General features: G+C 39.0%; 1 protein-coding gene across 1 annotated transcript in view; it reads left to right on the top strand.

Moving 5' to 3' along the window:
• The window catches only part of LOC108680930 (forkhead box protein O), a 35435-nt gene that overhangs the window by 16104 nt on the left and 7348 nt on the right, over nt 1–11983 (top strand). Inside the window, exons 4-6 of the mRNA XM_018169860.2 lie at nt 611–727; nt 2734–2911; nt 3478–3643. Of these exons, the coding sequence (XP_018025349.1) occupies nt 611–727; nt 2734–2911; nt 3478–3643 (461 nt within the window). The remainder of the gene's footprint in view (nt 1–610; nt 728–2733; nt 2912–3477; nt 3644–11983) is intronic.

Here is an 11983-nt window from a genome sequence, read left to right as displayed (position 1 = left end):
GATTGGTGACATGCAGAGGCATGGTAACGTATATAGCCTCAGAGGCAGAGATTCCAAGGTATCACATGGCTGAGGGGTTGATGCATAGCACAGGGCAATAGCATAGCAGACATATAGCATAGCACATAGCAGACATAGCATATAGCATAGCATAGCAATAGCATAGCAGACATAGCATAGCAAACATATGGCAATATCAGCGGGAAAATATGTGTTGGCTTATCATGCAACTCTACTAATTAATATTGATTATAATTAATCCATCTTGATAATAATTAATTCATATAAAAAGATTGCAAATTAGCAATTACCAAAATATTACGAAATGAGAAAGACCAGCTGTTATTTGAATGATGTTCAACTAGTTATCTGTAGAAATAATTGCCACGATGCGAAGAAATGAAGGACTACATTTCAAGACATTTTTCATGTCTCTCAAGCTGGGGAAAAAATTGTTTCATGGTGCCAGTTTAAAAAAAACTAAGATTACAAAATTAATACTTAATTTAATTTAGTAAATGATTAGTCCTGCACAGGGAGAATAGTGGAATTGTAATAATTAGAAATAATAACAATAAGCGTGGCTAATTTATAATTGAACTATGAACAGGAAGAAACAGCCGAAGATAAAGAAGATGAGAAGAACGAGAACTTGACTAAGCCGCCGTACTCGTACGTGGCACTCATCTCCATGGCCATCAAAGCCAGCAAGGACAGGAGGCTGCTCGTGAGTTATGTTTCCTTATTTGCATTCACTAATATTACTGTACTCCTAACTACTTGTAATATTAATATACTATTACTGGCAATGATAACTAATAACGCTACTATTTTTACTACTATTACTTAAAAAAAGTATTCTATTCTCATCCACTATTAATAAAGGACGTTAATCTGACTCGTTCGTACAGCTATGGAAACAAGTGAGGTATATCGCGCCTGTTGTGACATCATGTAATTATGAAGGTATTTAGAGTCCCTATTGAATTTCTCCAAGGAAAGCACAACTAATGATGCTTTGTGATCACCAGTTGTATGCTAAGATCAATCACACAAAACCAGTTATACAAATTTATTTTGATTAATCTAAGTTACCTGATTTCAAAAATTTATTATGTCAGAAGAGGTACCAAATAATAAATAAATAATAAATAAATAATAAACCAATAATACGGAAAACATCCACAAGAGTCACCATGGCACAACTTCCTGTGTTATTTAGGAAAAACATTTACCGCAAATCCAGCAATGATCGTGTTGAGTGCACACTGCACAGCAATGTCATTATTTTACATAGAATCCTTAATTTTAAGCAAATAAAAAACTGCTCCAAAATGTCACAAGTCATAGTGACATGATTAGGAAATGATTGGCAAGAATGAAAGTTTTAAAAAAATTATCATTAGTAAAGATAGTCCGTGCAAGGCTGCAGAAATACCTGCGATGTTTAACAAATAAAAATCGCTGACGAACCCGTAACCTAATAAGAGAAAGAACAGCAAGAATGCCTTGCTTTTCATCTGGGTCACGAGAAATTCCTGACCTTCTATTTCTTTTATAGCGCAGAAAATATAATTAGTACTTGGTCACTTTATTCGATATAATGCAATAACGGTTGGTCTCGAAATAATGTAATTTTTAAGGACGAAATTTTAACTGAGATTTAAAAAGTTTTTGACAATTCAAGCACGTAATTGAATGGATAATTTGTTTCAATAAAGAAATAAAGGAAAATTTAAATTGAAAATAAAAATTCGGGAAAGTTTATTAATGGTGATTAGTCTTGCATAAAATGATTGTCCATAAATTTTATTTGTAAAATGTTTCTCTGATTTCTAATGTTTATAATTAATAGTATAGAATAAATGGCACATTTTAGATTATAATGACAATTTAAATAGCGTTGAAATGATACAATATCCTAGTAACGTGTATTATAATCATATTTTCTTATTTACTTGTATACTTGTCCATAGTATGAGAAAAATTTCCGTGTCACAAAAATTAAGTCACACTGCATTAATGCCGCAATTTTGCAACTAAAAAATCGCACTTGAGTTCAACGCTAAAAATTAGTATTAGTGCCTGTAGTATCTACTCCTGGTAGTGAAGGCAATACCAAAGTAGGTAATGGTAGTAAAGGCAATACCAAAGTAGGTAGTGGTAGTGAAGGCAATACCAAAGTAGGTATTGGTAGTGAAGGCAATACCAAAGTATGAATGTTTGTACAATGATGGCAGAGGTGGGGAATATTGTTCAGTGTGAGGACAACTCACAAGGGCGCTGTGTCTGAATGTAACGTTTATTCCGATGGAGTGAGGAGACAAAAGATGAATGTTTTATACGAGATGAGGGTGTGAAGGATACTGTAGAGCACCTGATGGTAGAATGTGAGTGATATGTATTAATAGGTAATCCAAGTCCTAAAGTCTGTTTAATTAGTTCAGTTTGTCTATGAAGTTTTAAATATCGTAGTTTTTCATTTCTACTGCCGAGAAAAAAGCTAACGAAGGAATATTGTTAACAAGTGCGGAATTTACTTTTTCAAATCAAAATTATAAAAAAAAGTTTATTATTAAAACAAGCTTCTACTAAGAATGCGTTTGCACAAAGAACGCCCATTTTAAAAACACAGATTTTTAATTAAATTAGTATTAGCATTCTAGCAACTGGACCTTCATGTAAATCAATATAAAAATTTCTACTAAAAGAACTCGTCGCTTGTTTCGCCAGCTGAGCGACATCTATCGGTGGATAGCGCAGAACTTTCCGTACTACGCGAAGCAGAAAAGCAAAGAGCAGCAGGGCTGGAAGAACTCAATCCGACACAACCTCAGCCTCAACGAGTGTTTCATCAAGGTGGCTCGCGAGGGAGGAGCGGGAGGAGGCAAAGGCAACTACTGGACCCTTGGTGAGTACAAGTGAAGGCACCGTGGTACATGTTGTAAGGAAACTACTGGACTCTGGGTGAGTACAAGTGAAGGCACAGCTGTACATTTTGTGGGGAAACTACTGGTCTTTGGGTGAGTACAAGTGAAGGCACCGCGGTACATGTTGTAGGAAATGTACTGGACCCTGGGTGATATACCAAAGTAGGCAGTGGCAGTGAAGGCGATACCAAAGTAGGTAGTGGTAGTGACGGCAAAGCCAATACTTACAAATGAAGGCGCCGCGGTACATTTAGCAGGGAAACTACTGGATCCTGTGTGAGTGCAAGTCAAGGTAACGCTGGATATGTTAGACGCTGCAGTTTGTCGTTCTATTGATATTGTTAATATGTACGGAACTTAGAATAATTTATAAACCGTGATTTGTTACAATAATTATTTATTTTAAGTTATGAAATCGTAACAAAATAAAAATTTTGAAATTTCATTGTTCTTATTTATTCAAGGTGGCAGATGTCATTGTACAAAATTCGTGGAATGTTCATACGAATAAAAGAGAAATACATTAATGCTGTCATTTACTCGACAGATCCCAACCACGAGGAGATGTTTGAACCCGGCAACTACAAACGACGAAAGCGGATGAAGCGCCAGAACATTTACCGCTACCCCGGCCCCCACCTCCCCAGTGCCTACGACCCTGCCTTCTACAGGCTCCCGCCGTCTAGCTTCTATCCGTCACCACACCATATCGGGTGAGTCTCCTGCCTTCTTCCGGCTCCCGCCGTCGAGCTTCTATCCGTCACCCCACCTGATCGGGTGGGCTAGCCTGTAGCGCAACCCTGCCTTCTGCAGGCTGTAGCCGTCGTGCTTTCATTAGCCCTGCCTCAAGATCAGGCTAGTCAGAAGCCCGTAGCGCGACACTCCCTTCTTCAAACTGCCACCAAATCAGGTTAGTCACAAGCCTGCAGCAAGAACATGCCATGCGGCGAGCAGCCTTCAGGTTTCTTTCCTTTTCATCATCCAAACTGGTTCATGATAAAAGGTGACAGAAAGTAATCACGAAATTTCTCTCTAGCCCCACCTTGTACGTGATTTTCTATCGAATTGTTGAAAACGGTTAAGGTTGAATTACTTGTGTGAACACCAATAACGAGTTGTAGAATTTTGCAATCGCTACACGCTCAATTTCGTAAGTGAGTACGATTTCGCAAGGTTTGCTTGTTTTCTAAGTTAAAAAATTGCAGCTATTCATTATCTGAAAATGCTGAAGGTGTTGTGAGCAAATTTAATTTGGCCTACCCATGCATTCGCCAAATGCAGAATTCACGTTAGACGCTCGAGGTCAAGACTGTCGGCGGTGCAATTCAGAAATATTTTACTTACTAATCGCATGCGATACTACACAGTGTTATTGGTCACGTACGTAGAACGAGGCTATATAATAATTACCACTGTTGAGGCAAAATCATGTTTAGAGTCGGAGGAAAGAGGTCGCATATAAATCATGATAGAATGTTAGTTTGCATAGCAAAGTGCATGTTCGATGAGACCAGCTTAGTATAAAGCTGAAGGTAACCTGACGCTCTGAGGCTCCGTTATCTACACGACTTCGGACCGCTTCTTACGAATGGCGGCCTTTGCATGCTTAATTCGTAAATAAAACTGTAATCATACTCAATCCATAATTTATTTGGTAATAAAATTAATCCCAAAAATTTGATTAATTTTTTCAGAATATTTGCACAGCAAATTAAAAATTCTTAGCAGATCAGAGAATTCGAAAGTAGCGCATATATGAGCCCCAGAATTACACAAAGTTGTCAACTCTATTTGTCATTTTGAACTTGTGCATAAATACCGCCAGCTATTTAGTGCAAATTATTTTATAATTGTTTAAGGTTGCAAACTTTTATTCTCTTGGTTCGTGGCCCAAAATTCAAAATTTTATGTCTCAAACTGATAGTTATCAGATAGAAAGTTACTTCTAACGTGCACATTTCAATTCCTCGACTCGTGCAAGCTAGTTTTCATTTCAATATTAATTATTATCATTCGCACATGAAACCAGGCAACTTTTGTGAGATTTTGAGAATTATTCCCACGTACTCGAAATGTCGAACTACGAGTGAGGGTGTGGAAGACAGTCCCCCTCGAGCCCCGCCCCCTCCAACTCCCAGCCATCTAATGCCCCATAACTGTCTGGGGAAGCCCTCAGATTCCTCTGTGATAGGCGGCACCAGCTGCACCAGTTCTGCTTCCCCAACCTTCCTCCCTACACATCTCCCTATGAACATCCAACACTTCCCCAACCTTCCTCCCTACACATCTCCCTATGAACATCCAACACTTCCCCAACCTTCCTCCCTACACATCTCCCTATGAACATTCAACACTTCCCCAACCTTCCTCCCTACACATCTCCCTATGAACATCCAACACAAAGCAGCGGCGGAGGCACTGCGTTCCGTACATTAATGCAAAATTCTGCGTTCGATGTCTAGTGGAATAATTTCTGAAGAAATGATTTCTATAGAAAAATCATCTCAACTCGAAACATTCGCGGAATAAATTTTTTTCAGAAAATTGGTCCATCTCTAAGGGATCATTAAGCTGTCAATTTATCTACTAGTGCCAGAAATCATCTATAAACTGACCACTGACGAGTCTAACAATTTTGCAATAAATCATGTCCGTAATCTTGCCGAATTATTCGAATTTACCCATCACGGTTAAGAGCTTATTTTATTTGGCAATGACTATTTGCGTGAAATACCACATTACTCGATAATCATACAGTTATATGATAATGTACGAAAAATCCTGCTTCGTTTGTTCGAGAAAGGCAGTTGATATAGGACGGCTCGTATCCGGACGGCTCGTAACGCTGCGGGACGGACAGAACGCTCGTCTGTGTTGTCTAGGTAAACAGTTTAAAGGCAACAAATAGAGCGAAACAACACGAGTACCAGCAAAACAGCCGACACACTTTAGTGCCCAAACAATGAGCGAATAATTGCCCGAACACTTCCGAGTCGATACACGATGCTAATAATTGTGATCCGTGTGGAATTTATGTCAAACCTCCTGTCCACAGAGCCTTTTAAATGATCTTCGTTTTATATCAACGATTTCTGGGTGCTTCCTTTTGATCACTTAATCAGAAAGGGCTTAATCAGAAAGGGCTTAATACACAACAAAAACTATAAACGAAATATCCGTTTAATTAAATTTTGTATAACGAAAATGTTAAATTAATTAGGTTTATTCATCTCTGGCATGTTAAATTAAGTTAATTAACCAATAATAATTTTTGTATTTCTTGAATTCACAATAAAAATAAAATGGACATCCGGACAGAATATCTGGGGATAAGTAGGTCCAAAGAACAAATACCGCTTTCACAGTTAGAGACAACCTACAAAAAGTTTCTGGACAAGTCGGTAACTTAGCTGCTATTATGAACTCTTCTGATTTGAGACAAATATAACAAAAAATTCTCGTTTAGCTCTAAGCATTCGAGCTGAGTTGTAATTCGCTAACAACTAACATTTTCGAAAAATTTGTGGCTCAATATGCAAAAAATTCGTGGCCTCTATATCCGAAAAATTCGCGACCCCTATAAAAGAAATATTCGTGGCCCCATGTAAGCGAACAATTCGTGTGCCTTAAAAGCGAAAAATTGGCGGCCCCTCAAATCGAGTTCAGGGAATTTGAACTGCAAGGTACTGTGGAGCTCGCGACGCGCGCGCTCTTGAGTAGAAAGGAAATATAGCCGCGATAGAGCTTGTCAGCGAAGATTTCATTAGAGAAAGCACGAGCTAAAGAGAAGAAGAAAGCAAGGCAGGTAGTACATTAGCTTCAGCCAGCGTTGACACACCAATTTGTTGGTAGTCTAGATGGCTGGCTGTGCTGGGTATATACCATACAGTCAACGTACCCTGCATGGCCTCGTTGGTGAAAGATATCTGCGGGCGCATGCAGCTCAATGTTCCTCCATGTATGCAAGAAAACTCAATAGAATTGAAGTCTAAGAGTCTTGGCCGACTGTATGTTTTTATAGACTTGAGTGCATTGATTATACGGATCTAAAGCTGGCATAGATGCACGTTAATAAATCGAATTTTAGCGAACTTACGTTGATATAACGTTTCTGAAGAGAGCTTCACGGATCGGTTAATAACGCATAATTTACTGTGCTTTCTATAACTTGAGGTAATATTGCTTAATTCCATTTGAGACATTAATAAAATTTTATAATTAACTCCGGAAAACAGTTTGCTGGTCACGATTAATAAATTCTTAACACACTCAGGAATGATACATAGTCATAACTTAATTTATGGCTAGAGATAAAGTTACCGTCTAGACAAACAGAAACACAGCATGCAAAATAAATGCAGTTCTTGGTCTCTAACTTGACCGGAAACGCCTGCATTTAGACCAGCTATATACGAGAGGGGATTAAAGTGCTCGAGCGTGACGTGTTGCTGAGGAGGGTCTTATTTGAAGCGTGAGCGGTTCAAGCTTTCAGTCGGTAAATGAAATGTAGCACGTTGATTTCAATAAGAGTGAAGTTGTACAATGGAGTCGAGCGTGTAAGTATGTAAAATCCTGCAACAAATCAAGTTTTGCTCGATATTCAAGTAAAAAATTTACTCATTGAAACTAAAAAATGAAACGGACTATGAACAAGCTTTAGAAAGAACCATTTCGTGTGTTTCATGTCATGAATCTGTGATGTTGAACTAGGAAAGCTCGAATTTAATTTCCTCTCCAACATTTTAGATCACATTATAAGGCGGGACTCTGTCAAGTTATGGGATTGGATAGGGACGATCATATTAAATTCAATTCTCAGTTACGCAAACGCTGCCAAGAAAAGTTACCCTGCGTGTCATTGCTTGTGCAGTTAATTCCGGCACAGCGCTCCAGTCAGAGTTCTTACAGTCGTGTTTATGAGAGAGCTGCCCTCGTAGAAAAAAAATACAAAGCAATTATGCTCATGCAACGAATAAAGAATCGAATTTTCTGAAATTTCACCGAATAATATAGAAATTAGCCTCGAAATAGCCGCTATCAAGTATTGGTCTCCAAGGCGTACCGCTAATGGTTTGATTCATTACTGAAGGTCGCTCAAGTCGAGGCTCGATGGACATTAGAATTGAGGGAGCCGATATGGCAACAAGTCAAGCGCTATGACTGCAGCATGAAAAGACCGCCGTCGGACCTGTTCTTGATGTTGAATCGTGTTGGTTACGAAGGTTTACAAACAATGGTCTAGGGCAGCCAACAACCAGATCCGCTGTTGATAAACCGCGTCCCAAGAGCGATGCTATGTTCTTTGAATGCAGGCAGTGGCGCGTGCTTGCTTGCACGTCCCGCCTGAGAAATGGTCCGTGCTTGGGGCACAAACAAGGCAACATGCACGTACGCTCACAGAAATTAGTGAATATTTGTGCATTGCGATGCACTTTTTGCTCTGGGTGGGTCATTTAGACCCACTTTGGACCGATAAGAAGGCGTAACCATAGACCCTCTTCTAGTCGATTATAATCTCGTCTAAAATCGAATAGACCCTCTTCTGGTTCCCAAGCTCTGGCGATGTTGCCAGATGGTTCCCAGTGAGATTTTGCGTTTGTACTCGATCTATGTGAATTAAGGAATAATAGGTATTAATGCTACGTGCAGAAACTATATCACATTTTGTACAAACTCATTTTATTTTTCTCAGTGCACGCCGGCTGCTGCCGCTGCTGCGCATGCATCCCTCATAATTTCATTTAAACGTGAATAGTGGTCCTGCCATAATTAAGGCTCAAATGAAGCTGAAATTAAATACATGCATAATCTGAGAAGCCGAATTAATGAAAATTAATTGCTTTCTCTTAATTCAACCTAAGAGTTCAGAACTGCAGGAGGAAAAATTTACGATTGTAAACCGCCTATTTCCGATACTCCACGCAATGATGAGTGTACCACGAACTAATATAGCTCATAGCACGTAGTTGATTGTCAAAAGATAAACTTGCTTAATGCAAATTAAAATAATAATATTTTTCACAAATAAATAGGTGTTAATCCATTGTAAATTTTCGAAAGTTAGTTTATTTGTTAGCGTGATTATGCATATTAAGCCTGGCTCGTGTATACTGGAGCAATCTGCGCGCAGTGACAAGTTACCGATCGTGTATTTACTTGTGTCTAGCATTTTATCCTTCAAGATGAACTCAAAAGGCATTTAAAAATCGACGGAGAATGGTTTGGTATAGAAATAATTACAGTCGATTTAATTTTTGTTCAAATTGCAAAAACTAATTTTACTTCAAACCTCAAAACGGAAGTTTGAAAGTTTACTGCTAAATGTGGTTTTGAACCTGATTCCCTCTCATTGACATTACTTTGGTTTGAAAATTAGCAACGGGATTCGGGATAGCGGGATTTTCAAAGCTCAACCCTTGCCTTACTCGGGATAGACGATTCATGAAATTTCAAAATAGGGTTATCAAACTACAGTGATGCGAAGTAAAGAAATTAGTTCAAACCATAATTCAACACCCGTTAGACACTTTCTAGAAATCAGTTGTTTAATTTATTATTTATTCAAAGGCAAACAAATATGTTTCAAATCGAGCGGATTCTGATCCCACCATTAGATATAAATGTAACGAGATAATAAGGTTAAATGTTTTTTAGAATAATTTAATTAATATCCAGCCATAATGTATCTTATGAAAGGAGCTCAGGAAACCCTAGTTTTCCTAAGATATTTAAAGTGCCAGGCGTCATAAAAACACATAAGAATATAACCCCAAAAAAAACAATATGGATATTTCATTACGTTCCTAAACTGAGCGTGGTCAGCCGAGATAATTCTATCATTAGATACAAATATGTGGCGCTAGTTAGTGTAGCGCTGCTGGGAGTGTGGCGCTAGTTAGTGTAGCTCTGCTGGGAGTGTGGCGCTAGTTAGTGTAGCGCTGCTGGGAGTGTGGCGCTAGTTAGTGTGGATCTAGTTAGTGTGGCGTTAGTGAGAGTGTGGCGCTAGTTAGTGTGGCGCTAGTGACAGTGTGGCACTTATGAATTGGTCGTAAGAAAGTAAAACCTTATTTATCGTTTTATGATTTTTTAAAAAATTTTGTATATTGTTGGAGTAAATCGCATTTGGAGAATATATTAATATAGTTCTTGTACCTATAAAAACTAATATTTTTCAAATTTCATGACGCAATTCTATCTACTAACTACTGTTTATAATTGAAGACATTGTTACTTCTGTCATTCAAAAAAGACGAAAATATAGCATAGTTTTCGATGTCCGACTAAAAACTTTCATTTAAATGCTCGAATTTCATTTAAATGCTCCATTGAGGAGGTAGGGCGTGATGTATGGAGCGATAGGCAGACAATCAGTGATTGGCAGAAGCATGATAACGCAGACTCAGCGTGGGACGTGATGAGAATTTTGACCGAAGCTTTTAAATATGTATAACCTTATATGATAACTTGCTCTCGAATTGGCTCTAATATGTGTACGAAGACGAGGTTCATAAGATGCATTCTTGTTTGCTTGATTCTCACTTTAGAATTACGGATAAAATGTTGAATAGCCCTTTCAAATAAAGGTCTTTTCTTTTTCAGAGTAAAATTGTCATTCCAGGAGATTCATAATACAGATTAAAGCCTAATAAAGGCCTGATAGCGCCCGTGTTCGCAGCTCGACTGTACAGAATGGAAGCCCTCTTGTGTCCTGATAGCGCCCGTGTTCGCAGCTCGACTGTACAGAATGGAAGCCCTCTTGTGTCCTGATAGCGCCCGTGTTCGCAGCTTTGATAGCGCCCGTGTTCGCTGCTTGACTGTACAGAATAGAAGTCCAATTGTGTCCTGATAGCGCCGTGTTCGCTGCTAAACTGTACAGAATGGAAGCCATCGTGTGTCCTGATAGCGCCCGTGTTCAACGCGCAGTGACATAATGAAGCGGCTCATAAAGGCTCTCAAAACACTTCACTTTGAAGCGACTTGGCTCAGGTGGCCGACGGTTAGCTCGCGAGCTCCCATACACGCAGAGCTCAGCAGATTATTTTGTTCCTAAGAGCCTGGTGAGTGAGCCATCTAGATGCACACGTAAATCTTGAGTAACTGCTCTCTCTAAATACTTGGCGCATAAAATTGTCGCGCTTAGAATGAGCACAAGAAAAAGAGGCATTTCGTGACCCTCTTAAGCATGATTTTATAAATAACTTGGGCCCTAGCAAACGAGAGCCATAGCTTCATGCTCGAGTTTGTGCTACTTGGACAGTAAGGTTGCCTAGCGCCTATGAGAGCCTCGTGTCTTACTTTCTATGGCTTTATAGTCCGCTTTTATGGTAGAAAGACGAAAACTTGTAACCCATACAATTGTGATACTCGGAAAAGGAAACCCGTTACATGACTATTCATGAATGTTAGTTCTTATTTGTGTCACAAAGCTATGCCATTACCACGGGATGAAAGAAAAATATTAGCATACATATAAACAAGGAATAATGATGCCTATAAGCTAATCCTATACACTTTTATTCCATGTTCAAATTTAGAAAACTCACGATCTGACTGGTATTTGTCTAAAATAATAGCTTTATAAGCCAGCGATTAGAATCGACGCTAATCGAATAATTTCTCCGTACCTCTTTCAAGTTGGAAAACGCTTTTTTGGGCGAAGCTTGTACCCTCAGTTCAACAACTACCAACGTCGACTAGTAATACCCATGTCATGACGTGCTGAGAGTCTAAGATGGTGGTCTAGTGAGAGGGTAAAAATAAGAAGTCAAATGACGCACCACTATAAGGTTGCCACACCGTCTTGAGCGCTTCCTTCTATAAATCGCTTCCCCGATCCTCAGGAGACGCGAGACGAGGCTTGTAACTGCTCCCTCTTGTCACCGCCAGCAGCACAATGCTCACTCACACCGCTTACCTATATTTGCCCCACGATGTGTGCTACGCTATTCTTTTATGTATGTTTTTTGAACCTTTTAGCGGTCAACAAATATTATATTACGATCTAACTTATTACGATCTAACTCTTAACCTTAAGACCCCAACTGTATCAACCT

The sequence above is a fragment of the Hyalella azteca genome, unplaced genomic scaffold (genome assembly GCF_000764305.2).
Source record: "Hyalella azteca isolate HAZT.00-mixed unplaced genomic scaffold, Hazt_2.0.2 contig13505, whole genome shotgun sequence".
Classification (NCBI taxonomy): Eukaryota; Metazoa; Arthropoda; class Malacostraca; order Amphipoda; family Hyalellidae; genus Hyalella; species Hyalella azteca.
Note: the sequence above shows the minus strand (reverse complement) of the source record. Positions and strands in the feature narration are given on the sequence as shown.